General features: G+C 38.5%; 1 protein-coding gene across 2 annotated transcripts; it reads left to right on the top strand.

Moving 5' to 3' along the window:
- The first annotated feature begins 171 nt into the window (after nt 1-171).
- LOC126779935 (zinc finger protein 37 homolog) lies at nt 172-13338 on the top strand. 2 transcript variants are annotated; one of them, XR_007670420.1, is made up of 15 exons: nt 172-406; nt 1894-2028; nt 2620-2739; nt 3562-3689; nt 4451-4585; nt 4863-4980; nt 5390-5494; nt 6733-6884; nt 7620-7679; nt 8554-8667; nt 9485-9616; nt 10456-10527; nt 11851-12114; nt 12469-12615; nt 13172-13331. XR_007670420.1 is itself a non-coding variant. In XM_050504141.1 (15 exons), exons 1-15 carry the CDS (start codon nt 269-271, stop codon nt 13301-13303), a joined length of 1905 nt encoding a protein of 634 aa, XP_050360098.1. In that variant the 5' UTR covers nt 172-268; the 3' UTR covers nt 13304-13338. The 2 variants fall into 2 exon arrangements, 1 of the variants encoding a protein (XP_050360098.1); XM_050504141.1 differs by having other exon boundaries at nt 11851-12067; nt 13172-13338.
- Nucleotides 13339-14122: the final 784 nt, after the last annotated feature.

A 14122-nucleotide genomic window follows, 5' to 3' on the forward strand; every position in this document is an offset into this window, starting at 1 on the left:
GCATTGCATTTTGTATTGCATTGTGAGGTTCAAGCTTATTTATTTTTTGTTGAAAAGTGAACCTGGTAAAGTGGTAGATAAGCCTGTATGGGATTATACGTTTGCTTTCCCAAGAGAAAACGAGGAAAAAGGTCGTTGGAACTTACTCAACTTAGACAGCTGTCAAAACATCGTGTCAAAAAACTGACGCCATCCTGTGTGTTTACATGAGTGAAAGATTAATTTTAAATAATTATTTAATGTATTTTATTTTAAGAAATAGTAAAACATGGAAACAAATGATAGTGAATTCAAACTTGAATTTGACACGGCGAAAAATATATGTCGTTGCTGTTTATCAACAGACAAAAGAATGACGAAAATTGAATCATTTCGTGGTTTTTTCATCGATTTAGCAGATATTATAGTAAGTAGCACTGTTCTATAACAATAAATAACACCATGTGCGTGATTAGTTCCATATAATAATATCTTTCAACCGTGACATATCAATGCTTTAAGGTTTTCTTAATATAAACAAATGTTAAGGACATTGTTATCACTTTATAAGATTAAAAAAAATATATATTTAGCTCGTTTATTCATCGAATTCAAATTTAATTACATATATAAATTTGTGTCATAAAAATACCATAAGAAATGCCATGTGAATTCACTTTATAACACAACACATAATATATATTGTTAAAAGTTACATTTAGTACTGAAAGCAGGGCTCAAAGTGATATTCATGAAGATAAATAAATAAAAGTAAATAATTATCTTCAATAAATATAATTATAAGTTAACATAGATGTCTTAAAGCACACATTGAAAGATCCTAGTACAAAGATACATATATACATACTTCTCATATGTTATTAAAAGGGCTTTAAGAATAAATAAAATATTACCTTGATTGCTATTTAAATCTGTATAATTGATTACTTTAGCATCTAATAGGTAAGTTGATATGTATACCATTTAAAAAGGATTGCTAGATTTATATTTGTTCGATTATTATCAAATAAATATCTGAAAATTATCAAGAAACAAATTTATTTTGATAATATCACTAAAGCGTTCTCTACCAGTCGACCTTGTGCAGGAAAAAACAAAGTGTGTTTGAAGAGAAAAGTATTTTACTCGTAACAACAAATACATTCATAAATACGAAATTACTCTATTTAATTATGTAAAATATTTTTACATGTCTTGAACAGTAGTCCATGTTCAAGGGCGCACATGCCCGGGAGAGTAAGTCTCATAGGAGCGGCCTAGGTGCGTGTCATAATTGTAACTCATTTTTTTACTTTTTAATTTGACGTTTCTAAAAGAAACTTGAAAGAACTACCTTAAGCATGTCACACAAGTATTCTAAAACTCATCATAAGTTACCTATCTACTCTAAATTAAGCATAAACATTTAACACTGATTTAAAATGTTTTTTTTGAGCAAGCTGGTGTCAAATCTTTATATACACTACTGTCATTGGAACTACATTGATGACTTTGATTTAAATGTCCAAATAGTTAGATTTATAAAATCCCTATAGTAAAATTGAGAGCCGAGATGGCCTAGTAGAACGTGTGAATCTTAACTGATGATCGTGGGTACAAACCCAGGCAAGCACCAAGCACTGTCATGTGCTTGATTTGTGTTTATAATTCATCTCGTGCTTCACGGCGAAGGAAAACATTGTGAGGAAACTTGCTAGTTTCTAATTTTACTGAAATTCTGCCAGATGTGTATTCCATCAATCTGCATTGGAACAGCGTGGTGGAATAAGCTCCAAATTTTCTCCTCACAAAAGTAGAGGAGGCCTTAGCTCAGCAGTGGGACATTCACTGTTTGTTGCTTACTGCAGTAAAATTACAATATAAAATATTAATTAGAAATTACTTCTTTTACAGATATCAGAGTCAGATGGTTTACCGCAGTGGCTTTGTTTTGAATGCAGTGCTTTGTTGCTCAAGAGTGTTCGTTTCAAACAAAAAGTTATACATGCCCATACAATGTTATACGAATACCATAATCGATGTGCTCCGGTAAGCATTCTTTCTATATATATATTATAATATAAGCATAGATTACTATAGGTAAATGCCTGCTTCGTTGGTCTAGTGGCTACATGTTAGGCAGACCCAGATGTCCTGGGCTCAAATCCCATGTCAGGCCAATAAAAAGTTTTTGGGTTTTTCTGTCAAAAAAATCCATCGTCCATTGGTCCTGCGCCTGAACTTTCTCCGGTCGTGTCAGATTGCCGTCCCATCGGATTATGAGAATAAGGCAATAGAGAGTGCACCTATGTTTGTGCACACACTTGTGTTCTATAATATTATCAACGCAGTTTGCTCATCTCTATTGAGATTGGCCGCCGTGACCGCGCCAATACCCTGCGGATCTTGTTCTGCTTGTATATCCCAGTAGTGTTCAGTTACATGGTATATTTATTTTCTGCCACTAAACTGCAATACTTATTATTGTTGTATGGTTTGAAGGGTGAGTGAGCCAGTGTAACAACAGACACGAGACATAACATCTTAGTTCCCAAACTTGGAGAATATTTATCACCAAGTTCTACAGCCAAGTAAAAAAAGTACAAAGGAATAAAATTGTTCCTTATTTTAATCTTTTAGTTTCCCATGGACGGGGAAGATCCGGAATTAACAAAGTATGCGAGCCCGTATTTAAGTAAATCAAATACGCTTGTATTTGATACGACTAGAAGTAAAAACGGTTACCACAAGGTCCTAGAGGTTAGTATGAGCTTTTAACTTTCCTGCTATTTGTAACTTTGTCACATTGATATGCTTTGAATGCTTACCCTACAGCAAAGTCTATTCCAATCATAGGGAAAGATAGATAAACAATGTTGACTTTGAATTTTCGTGACGTCATTGGTCGAGATTTAATCTGTGGTATTCATTGGAGATTCGTGAAAATGTGTTTGAAATATCAGCGCAGTGGGTATCGGAACTTTGGAAGTAAAATTAAGGTTGATATAAGTAGCTTAGTGGAATAGTGTTGTGTTGTAAATCGAGATTTGTTTATAATGCATAATATAGTACAGCCAGCAGACATATTATCAAATCGTATGGAATATGTAAATCTAAGGTGTGTTTATCTATACTCCTGCCATGAATATTGTATAGGCGTATATCGTTTAAGCGTTATATTTTATCAAGCAAGACAAAAAATAATCAGAATCTTTGTTTTGATTTTGTTTTTCACAAAGGCGTACAAACGTGCAAGATCAAAGTTAAAAAAAATTAAATACATTCGACCATGATTTTTATCGTCATTTTGAAGGGCTGGTTGGCGTGGTTGGTAGATACTTGCCTTTCACGCCGAAGGTTATGGGTTCGAATCCCACCCAGGACAGACATTTGTGTGCATGAAGATGTCTGTTTGTCCTGAATCTGGGTGTAATTATCTATATAATTATGTATTTACAAAAGAAAAGTAGTATATGTAGTATATCAGTTGTCTGGTTTCCATAGTACAAGCTCTGCTTAGCTTGGGATCAGATGGCCGTGTGTGAATAACGTCCCAGGATAATATTATTATTATTATTTCAGCATGATAAACCGAATTATCTATCCAACTTAATAGATATACCCGTGGACGATATGGGCGACAATATATCTATAAAGGATGAGTATGCGTTTTCGGAAGTCGATGACGATCTACCACTACTCGAAATCAGGTAAGACTTTTGTTTAAAGACTTTTCGTGGAGCTGCTTCCCCCTTCTTTCATAAGTCTACGCGAGCTGGCTCTCGATGTCACCGCCTAACTGTGACATCAATTCCATCGCGCACAAAGAAATTTGGCAAATCCTTTCTTTGTCGCACTTCCATAAAATGGAATTCCTTACCAGCTCACGTGTTTCCCTCCTCTTACAACCCGGGTTTCTTCAAACGAGGCGTGAAGAGGCATCTTGCGGGCCGGCAAGGCTCCCCGCCTTGCCCGGCTAGTACAGAACATTCTTCCCGACTGTACTGGCCGTCGTCGCGTTTGGACTCTACTACCACTTACCATCAGGTGGAATAGTTATTTGCCTCCCGGCGAATATAAAAAAAAGCTGGTGGTAGGTAGCACCTATTATATATTCTACCATCAAACAGCAATACTTAATTGTTGTTTTGGTTTGAGAGTGAGTGAGCCAGTGTAACTACAGGCATGAAGGACATACACACCGAGATTGATAGCGAATTGGCGATGTAAGGGATGGTTATTACGTCGTACAGTAGCAATGTCTATGGACGGCGGTGATCAGTTACCATCTGATGGCTCACTTGCCAGTGTGTATACTTATTTGAAATTTAAAAAATATGTACGTATAAAAACTGCCTCGTTAATCAAGCGGCTTAAAAGCTTATAAATTCCATTAGTTCAAAGCCCGTATCGGGCTGATAAGAACTTTAAAAAGTGACAGCTGTCAGATTTTACTTTTAATACATCACAGAACGAATAAAGCAAAGAACCTAGAAGATCTCATCGTGACAGATATTAAAGAAGAGAAAAAAGAAAAGAAGAAGAAAGTTAAGAAGAACATTAAAACGAAATCCCTTAAAGCTGTCGAAGATAAATTAGATATAGAGTAAGTAGGTTTAGTTTATACGCTTTTTTATTTAGTAGCGTAATAATGGGTTTTGTATAAACCTGTCTGGACAAGATGGCCTTTGCAATAGGGTTGCCAGAAATAAAAAATAACCCCTTTCAATAAGCATTCCACAATGAACAAATTCGTTCGTGCTTTATAATCTCTCGACGTTGAACAAAAATTTAGAAGGTGTATCCACTCAAGCATTTAAGCAAGTGGCCTTTGCCCACTTATCAATAATCAATTTTAATTTACTTTATTGTTATAATTTCAGTGTAAATTCAGAGGCTTTAGAACCAAAGAAAAGTGTACTCAGGAAGCAAATAGATATAGATGAAACGAAAATTAGAATTATTAAATTGGATCCGGCCGAGCAGCTAAAGCAGCGCGAGGTGAGATTATTTAGCTGTCTTTTTAACTTACATATCAGACTTGGGCAAAATGTAATCAGATTAATGATTAACGATTGCAATATGTAATCAACAATCACGATTACAGTATAGCGAAAGTAATCAAAAAAGTAAAGTGAGTGAGTGAATTGATGGCTTTCAGTCGATGGCATCCCCGCGCGCCCTTTTCAGGTTGTTCATGAGAAAAGTTTTGGTGTATAATACATTTATATTTTATGTGAATTGGCTGAAATATGATGATGGTTGTTAAGGATGTCGGATAAATCATGGCGACTGTGAAATTTACTGAAACCGTTAGAGTTACATGTACGAAATAAACATTTTATTTAGACCTTTATTGTGCACGCGAAGCCGGTACGGGTAACTAGTATGTATATTATTATTATTCCAGGAAGAGAGTAAAGCTACGCTGAAGTTTCCCTTCCAATGTCACCTTTGTTTCAAAGGATTCAATTTCGAAGTTAAACTCAAGAATCACATGTTCAAACATAGTCCGGTGAGTAACAAATATACGCTTAATTTTTATTAAGCTAAAATAAAAAATAAAAAAAAAATCTTTAAACAATTTGATTAGTACACCTTATCGCTTTATTATTCTCATGGCCTTCAACAAAAGGTTGTCTGGAAGAGATCTTTCTCTTAGCGAAAAAACCGCCTTTTGTATACATATACAAACTGTATATTTCTGTAACTCTTTTTGGTGTACAATAAATCATATTCTGTTCTTTATAAAAAGATTTTCATTGATTTGATGGTGGTGGTGAGTTAAGATATATCTAAGCCAGCACAATTGTAAGAGCCGAGATGGCCCTGTGGTAACCGCGTGAATCTTAACCGATAATCGTGAGTTCCAACCCGGGCAAGCACCACTGAATTTTCATGTGCTTAATTTGTGATTATAATTTATCTCGTGCTTTACGGTGAAGGAAAACATCGTGAGGAAACTTGCATGTGTCTTTATTTCACTGAAATTCTGCTATATGTGTATTCCACCAACCCTCATGGGAGCAGCGTGGTGAAATAAGCTCCAAACCTTGTCCTCAAAAAGAGGAGAGGAGGCATTTTGCCCAGCAGTAGGACATTCACAGGCTGTTACGGTACAATTGTAAAATGAGTGTCCTACTTGGTGCTTGGGCCTTGTGCTAGTTGGGTCTGGGTTGGTACCTCCCACTCATCAGATATTCCATCGCCAAACAGCAATACTTAATTTGTTGTTACAGGCACAAGTTTGACTTTATATTTTTGAGTTTCTTTTGATTTTTTTGGCGGGGACTTCTCGATAAAATCTACTACCTGAATAGGTGGTTTTCTTAATGATCAGTTAAGTAAGAATCCAGATTCTACTGAGAAGAACCTTCAAGAATCTCAGTGGTTTATTTACTTTTTTTATATAGAATAGGAAGGCGAACGAGCATATGAGCGACCCGATGGTAAGTGGTCACCAACGCTCTTAGACATTAGCATTGTAAGAAATGTTAACCATCGCTTACATATCCAATGCGCCACCAACCTTGGGAACTAAGATGTTATGTCCCTTGTGACTGTAATTACACTGGCTCACTCACCCTTCAAACCGGAACACAACATTACCAAGTACTGCTGTTTTACGGTAGAATATATGATGAGTGGGTGGTACCTACCCAGACGAGCTTGCACGAAAATCTACCACTAGTAAACTTTGGATGATCTAGTCCGAGTTAGCGGGAGTGTAGTGTATTGTGATGTATGCTCCAGGCCCGTGGTCCGTACAAATGCGAACTCTGCACGATGCACTTCCCGAGCGCGTACTCGTCGTCCGTCCACGCGCTGACGCACACGCGACGGTTTGAGTGCATCACGTGCGGGCGACGTATGACGGACAGGCTCGCCATGATCAATCATTACAGGTGAGTAAAACGCAGTGTTGCCAACCTCTGAGAAGCATCCACCCCTAGCACCGACTCGAAATCACCCCTTTTCTCCCTGACCAATGAATTGAAATAAATAGAAAATATATTTATAATATTATATTAAAAAAAAGCAAAGCAATTGGCACGGTATCAACTTTCTTGCTATGTCATTATATACGTAAGAAAGATAATTGTTCAACCGAGACGAAGTCGGATCAGCCCGTTAGTATTTTGTTAGTATTTTTATATGACACGTGTAATGGTGCCCCATGAGGGTAAGACAGACTCATGTGCCGTGATGGCGAAAGACATGACTCGTATTTGCGATCACATGACATTGTAACCACATACCATCACGACGCACCGCTTCATATGTCATCGTACGTCATACGTCCTCGTACGTCGTACATCAGCGTACGTCATACATTTCTCCTAATATAAACGGTAAAATTCGCATAAACCTTTCTTGTGTGTGCAACTACATTATAAAACGTAATACCTCTTAGTAACGTAAATTTCAAATCATGTTCTACCCGTATCCTCCCGCGGCTTCGTTCGATTGCGAGGGGGACGGAACATTTTAGATACCTTATGTCATTTTCTGTAGTCCAGACAACGTGTTCGCAAAATTTCATTGTGATCGGTCGAGTGGTTGAGGCGTGAAAGCGTTACAAACAAAAAGCGCACGATAGTGCATTACCAAGTTCAAAAAATAAGTGTTTTTAATTCTAGATCACAACATGAAGGCGTCCTCTCCGTGTTCACTTGTGACATTTGCGGGAAGATATCCAAGTTAGTATCGAATACTAATCCAAATGTTGCCATATCATTATCTATGGATGACGAGCCGGTTGGCGTGGTTGGTAGATACTTGCCTTTCACGCCGGAGGTTGTGGGTTCGTTTTCCACCCAGGATTTGTGTGCATGAACATGTCTGTTTGTCTTGTCTGGGTGTAATTATCTATATAAGTATGTATTTACAAAAGAAAAGTAGTATATCAGATGTCTGGTTTCCATAACATAAGCTCTGCTTAATTTGGGATCAGATGGCCGTGTGTGAAAAATGTCCCAGGATATTATTATTATTATTATTGATAATTAATAAATAGAAAAATGGCGTGAGTGCAATGGTGGTACTCACGAGGATTTATATGTAAATAACAAATCTCACGCTGACGTCATCTGACGCCTGGACTCTCGTGTACAATATTTATTTAAACTAAAACCTATATGCTAGCTGTCTAGCATAATAGTATATATATTCACGTAATATAATGGTAATTAATATCAAATAATAGCAATAAATATTTAATGATTGAAGACATAAGTGGATGAATGTGATATGCAACGTTAGCTCTTATGATTATAGCGTTACGAGCTATAACCGTAACGATAGAATGGTTTATGAAAACGAATACAAAAAAATGGTGTGAGCGCCAAGTTACTTACGATAATTGATGTGTAAATAACAAATATTTCGCTGACGTCATCTGACGCTCGAAATCTTGCGCTCACTCGTCTAGCGCTCGAACTCTCAGTTAGCTCCTACCGCGAACCGAAAGTATTGTTTAATAAATATAAAACTGCCAATTACTTAGAATTATATTTTTGTTTAATGACACCTTCCACTTATGTGTTCAATCAATATGACTGAACACTCAAACAGCAACGACAAGACGCATCGCGGTCACATGCGCAACCACCACTCGGGGACTCGCGTGAAGTGTGACGAGTGCGGCAAGAGCTTCGTGAACCGGGACTCGCTCGTGGAACATCAGCTGTGAGTTAAATATATAGAAATGGATGAAATTAAAGCGTCTGTCTGTGATTATGATTAATTATTGTTTATATGATTATTTTTATGCGACCAAAACGAAACGGTGAATTGGTGTGAAACATCTGTTTGGTGCGCATCTATAAATTTGTCTTATAATAAATAATATAATTTGTTTTTTGTGTAAAATTGCGTTTTTTGCGGTGGCGGTGGCTTTGCGTAAGGGCGTCTGAGTAGGTACCACTCACTCATCAGATATTCTACCGCTAAACATCAATACTATATTGTTGCGTTCTGGTTTCAAGGATGAGTGAGCCAACGTAACAGGCACAAATAAGCATAACATCTTCGTTCCCAAAGTTGGTGACGCATTGGCGATGCAAGGAATAGTTAATATTTCTTATAATGTATATGGGTAGTGGTGACCTTTAACATCAGGCATTTGCACCTCCACCTACATTTAACATGAAAAAAAAGATTATTATATGGAATATTTCAAGGTACCTTTCTTCAGTTTATTTAATGTATGTATTTCATCCAAATCGGTAAAGTCCATATTAAGTAATTCCTTCTTTAGGATTAGGGGTTAATCGTTCAAATTTAATTCAAATGAAAATTGTTTCGCGTGTATTTGTAACAAACATACATTACATCTATATTATGACGAGCTGGTTGGCGTGGTTAGTGACTTGGATGCTTGCCTTTCACGCCGAAGGTTGTGGGTTCGATTCCCACCCAGGACAGATATTTGTGTGATGAAAATATTATTATTATTAACATTAGTAAGATTACAGTGATAAAAGATTTAACGATAATCACCCAGGATACATCAAGGTATCAAAAACTACGAGTGCGAGGAGTGTGGCATGAAGTTCCGAACGAGGAATCAGATCCGACACCACATGGTGAAGCACAGCGACGCCAAGGACTTCTACTGCGTCGAGTGTGATGTTCGGTGAGCTTACTACGTACATATCGTGCCCGGTGTCTGTCGCGTTGCGCCGAAAGCGGGAATCGAGTGCGTTTTGTGCAAACGATTTTATATGTCATGTATGATAACTTCAAGACAAGCTATGACAATGGCTATATTAGTAACAGCCTGTTAATGTCCCACTGCTGGGCTAAGGCCTCCTCTCCCTTTTCAGAAGGTTTGGAGCTTATTCCACCACGCTGCTACAATGCGTGTTGGTAGAACAAACATGTGGCAGAATTTCAATGAAATCAGACACATGCAGGTTTCCTCACGATGTTTTCCTTCACCGTCAAACACGAGATGAATTATAAACACAAACTAAGTACGTGAAAATTCAGTGGTACTTGCCCGGGTTGAATCCACGATCATCGGTTAAGATTCACGCGTTCTAACCACTTCTAAAATCGCCGTCTCGGCTTCTAAGGCTATATTAATATTAGTATTTATAGTATTACTGGTTTGTCAGTGTGTTGTCCCCCCCCCTCCCTCCTAAGAGCAAGAAAGGGCAGAAATCTGTTTTAATATATAGAATTAATAATAATTTAAATTATTTATTTATCTTTATAATTATAAAGAAAAAAATGGTGCTCGCCGTGAACTAACAATCTTCAATTAAACAGCACTACGTCGGTTCCTTAAAATACATATTGTTTTTAATTTTTAAAAAAATAGAGCGGATTTTATTTCAATTTAAAAGATAGATAAGAAATAAAATATTTTTCCTTTTTATTTCGTAATCGTACTTTTATAACTTTTAAAGAACTTGGCCGCATAAACTTCCGTGCGCGTAATTTTCTTCATCGTTTAAAAATGAATTTCAGATTTAAATCGGCGCACACGCTCAGGCAACATTTGAAGAGGAGTTCGAAACACAAAGATAAAAAAAGCCTAAAGTGAGTATTTGTCATATTTATAAATAATAGTTGTCCGCGGCTTCGCTCGACTCCGGCGAGATTTAAAAAAAAAATGTCTAAACATTTCTTGGGGTTAAAGCTTACTCTATAAGAAATAACTTTTTTTTTAACTTTTTTTTTTGACTGCCTCGTTGGTCTAGTGGCTTGATGTCAGGCCGCAGACCCGGAGGTCCTGGGTTCAATTCCCAGGTCGGGCCAATAAAAAGTTATTGGGTTCTTCTGTCAGAAAATTCTCAGTAGCAGCCCGGAGTCTGGAAGTTGGAAGTGTGGACACTCCCGTGCCTCGGAAAGCACGTAAAGCCGTTGGGCCTGCGCCTGAACTCCTTCCGATTGTGTCGGATTGCCGTCCCATCGGATTATGAGAGTTAGGGAATAGAGAGTGCACCTGTGTTTGCGCACACACTTGTGCACTATAATATCTCCTGCGTAGTTGGCTAATCTCTCTTGAGATTGGCCGCCGTGGCCGAAATCGGTCTGGAGGACATTATTATTATTATAAGAAATAACATAAAAATATATTCAGTGGCTTAGCCGTGAAAGTGTAACAGAAAGACAGAGATACTTTTGCATTTATAATATTAGTGCTAATTTTACTACTCCATTGAAATAATGCCCAGAATGCGTTACAATGCCTCCCTGGCAGAGGCGGCAGATGTTTGGTACACTATGTCTTTTTCATGACAGCGTGTACGCAAAATTTCTTTATGATTTTTTACTGGTGGGAGGGCTTTGTGCAAGCTCGTCTGGGTAGGTACCACTCACTCATCAGATACACTACCGCAAAACAGCAGTACTTGTTATTGTTGTGTTCCGGTTTGAAGGGTGAGTGAGCCAGTGTAATTACAGGCACAAGGGACATAACATCATAGTTCCCAACGTCGGTGGCGCATTGGCGATGTAAGTTATGGTCAACATTTCTTACAATGCCAATGTCTAAGGGCGTTCGTGACCACTTACCATCAGGTGGCCCATTTGCTCGTTCGCCTTCCTATTCTATATAAAAAAAAAATATCGTTTAAAAAGCTAAGACTTGAGGGCAACCAATGAACAGACTCACCTTCATAATTATAATATCAGTTAGGATACCAAGTAATTGTCAATATGAAGTTAATTTCGATTTACTCCTTCAAACGAGGCGTGAAGAGGCATCTTGCGGGCCGGCAAGGCGGGGGCGGCTAGTGCGGAACATTCTTCCCGACCGTACTGGCCGTCGTCGCGTTTGGACTCCACTACCGCTTACCATCGGGTGGAGTGGAGTCATTTACCCTCCCGGCGAATATAGAAAAAATCGTTCGATTATAGGTTCGAATGCCCGTCGTGCATAAAACGGTTCGAGACGGCGAAGCAGCTGTCGGCGCACACGCGCGTGCAGCACGAGGGCGTCCGCGAGCACCCGTGCGGCGCGTGCGGCGCGGCGCTGGCGTCGCGCGCGTCGCTCAACAAGCACGCGCGCGCCGTGCACGCCGGCCTGCGCGCGCCGCCCGCGCACGTCTGCCACACCTGCGGGAAGATGTTCCGGGTCAGCGCGCCGCTCGCCGCTTTCTACTATACACGCCGAATCCAAAAGTTCATTTCACCCCGCCGATCTTTAAACTGAATTATTTTACTATAAATGTTCAAGGTCTTTTACAAAAACTGCCGAGTTCCATGGTACTTACGAGAATTGATCTCACGCTGACGTCATAGCGCTCGAACCCTCGGTTAGCTACCGTGTGCCGCGCGCTAAGATGTTTAAAAACAACAATATATATATATATCTGGGTATTCAAACTTTATCCACTTAATATTCATATACTCGACTGTGCAGGGCTCAAACTTCGTCAGAAAACCTGCATGTGTCGTTTAAAATTCTGCTACACATGTAATCCGAATTGCTATCCGACAGTCGCATTATTATTGCTTTTTTTATAAATATCGCAGGCGAAGTCGACGCTGGTGAACCACGTGCGCACGCACACGGGCGAGAAGCCGTACGAGTGCGGGATCTGCGGGCGGCGGTTCGCGCAGCGGACGGCCATGCGCACGCACATCAAGCTCGTTCATCTGAAGATACACCGCAGTGCCCGGGTGAGGCTCGACGTCATTTCATTAACAGACTCCGAATAAGGATAACTCCTTTTCTCTATCCGTATATAACCTTCTTTGTTTAAGAACTCCTTGTTGCGTTAGAGTACAACGTTACACGTGAAACATATAATTTATTGAATTTAGGTAAAAAGGACAGATTAATAATCGATATATGAAGGTTATCTCACGTTGAGAACAACAGCTGTGAGTATATTATTACGGAGTCATGAATTATAAAGAGAATACTTAGTAAAAATTGTCATAAAATACTTGTATCTATGGCATAGTCCAATATAAGGAGTAAAAATAAACAAACATTAGATTAGATTCCACTACGACGTTGGAATATGTAAATCGTAGTTCTTAATTAAAATACCTTTATTTATAATATTCTATTTAACTATTTATATCAACTTTAATTAATACCACAGCATATATGGCACAGATAATCAAGACAATCGATCGTATCGTGTCAATTAACTGTCAAAATTATTTATTTATCTGTACTCCTCCTGCGGTTGGAAAAAGTTATAATATTATAAATATTTATTTTTAGATCAAACCGAAGTTACCTCCGCCGGAAACAGCACCAAAGTCTGATATATACAAGAACGAGTCCCCACTCATGTTCGAGTGGGGACGACAGAACGCGCAGTGCGAGTACTTCACCGTCACAGCGGGGCCTTGAAAAGTGTTTTACTTCATGAGGAATAAATTGTCACATTTTCTATTTGTTTTCTTTGATTTTAAAATAAATTTACGGTATAAGTAACTTAGGAAATAAGGGCGTGGAAGGATGGAATGCTCAATTATAATGTATTTTCTTAAAAACCTTTAAAGTTATTTACTTTAGAATTATATAAAAACAATTTAGTGACGCTCCCAACAAGCCCTTCCATTTGATATGTAACATAGTACAGTTTACTAAACTTTTTATTTTTTTAATTTGTCCCCCCATTTTTTTTTTTTTTTGCTAAACTTTCGTGTTTATCATAGGAAGTCACTTTTATACCAAAGCTCGATAATCGATGCAGTACATTCGGAGGTTACTTGTGACAGTCAGATATACATCCAAGAGATAAGAATTCCGAGTTTACATTCAGTCGTACGGGAACCTTATCAGCCCTATCACACGCTAGTACTTCTCTATTGTACATATTTTGTTCATCAGAAAATAAGTCGGGAGGCCTTGGGATCTTAGACTATAAAGCAGAATGACATAATCGCAGTCAGAAAATTTACTGACTTCTGCGACATATATGGAGATATCCAAAAGCCATCAACAACACCTCCAAGACCCACTACAATACTGTGGTAGATTTCAAGTACACGAGAGCGGATGCACAGCGCATTGTACAGATTGGTCATGACCTCGTTTCGCATCCTAGGGGCTCCCGTAGCTTCTGGCGTCTGACCAAGTCTGTGCAAAACAAATTCTGCCAACCTTCGCTGCCACCGCTCAGAAATCCGGATGACGGAATTTGCCAACAATTCCGTCATCGATGAT

The sequence above is a fragment of the Nymphalis io genome, chromosome 30 (genome assembly GCF_905147045.1).
Source record: "Nymphalis io chromosome 30, ilAglIoxx1.1, whole genome shotgun sequence".
Lineage (NCBI taxonomy): Eukaryota > Metazoa > Arthropoda > Insecta > Lepidoptera > Nymphalidae > Nymphalis > Nymphalis io.

Bases quoted from the DNA above. Each gene is read 5' to 3' on its own strand.
- LOC126779935 (XM_050504141.1), top strand. From the start codon at position 269: ATGGAAACAAATGATAGTGAATTCAAACTTGAATTTGACACGGCGAAA. The intron at 407-1,893 runs GTAAGTAGCACT...CTTCTTTTACAG, and splicing joins TCGATTTAGCAGATATTATA to ATATCAGAGTCAGATGGTTT. The intron at 2,740-3,561 runs GTTAGTATGAGC...TTATTATTTCAG, and splicing joins GTTACCACAAGGTCCTAGAG to CATGATAAACCGAATTATCT.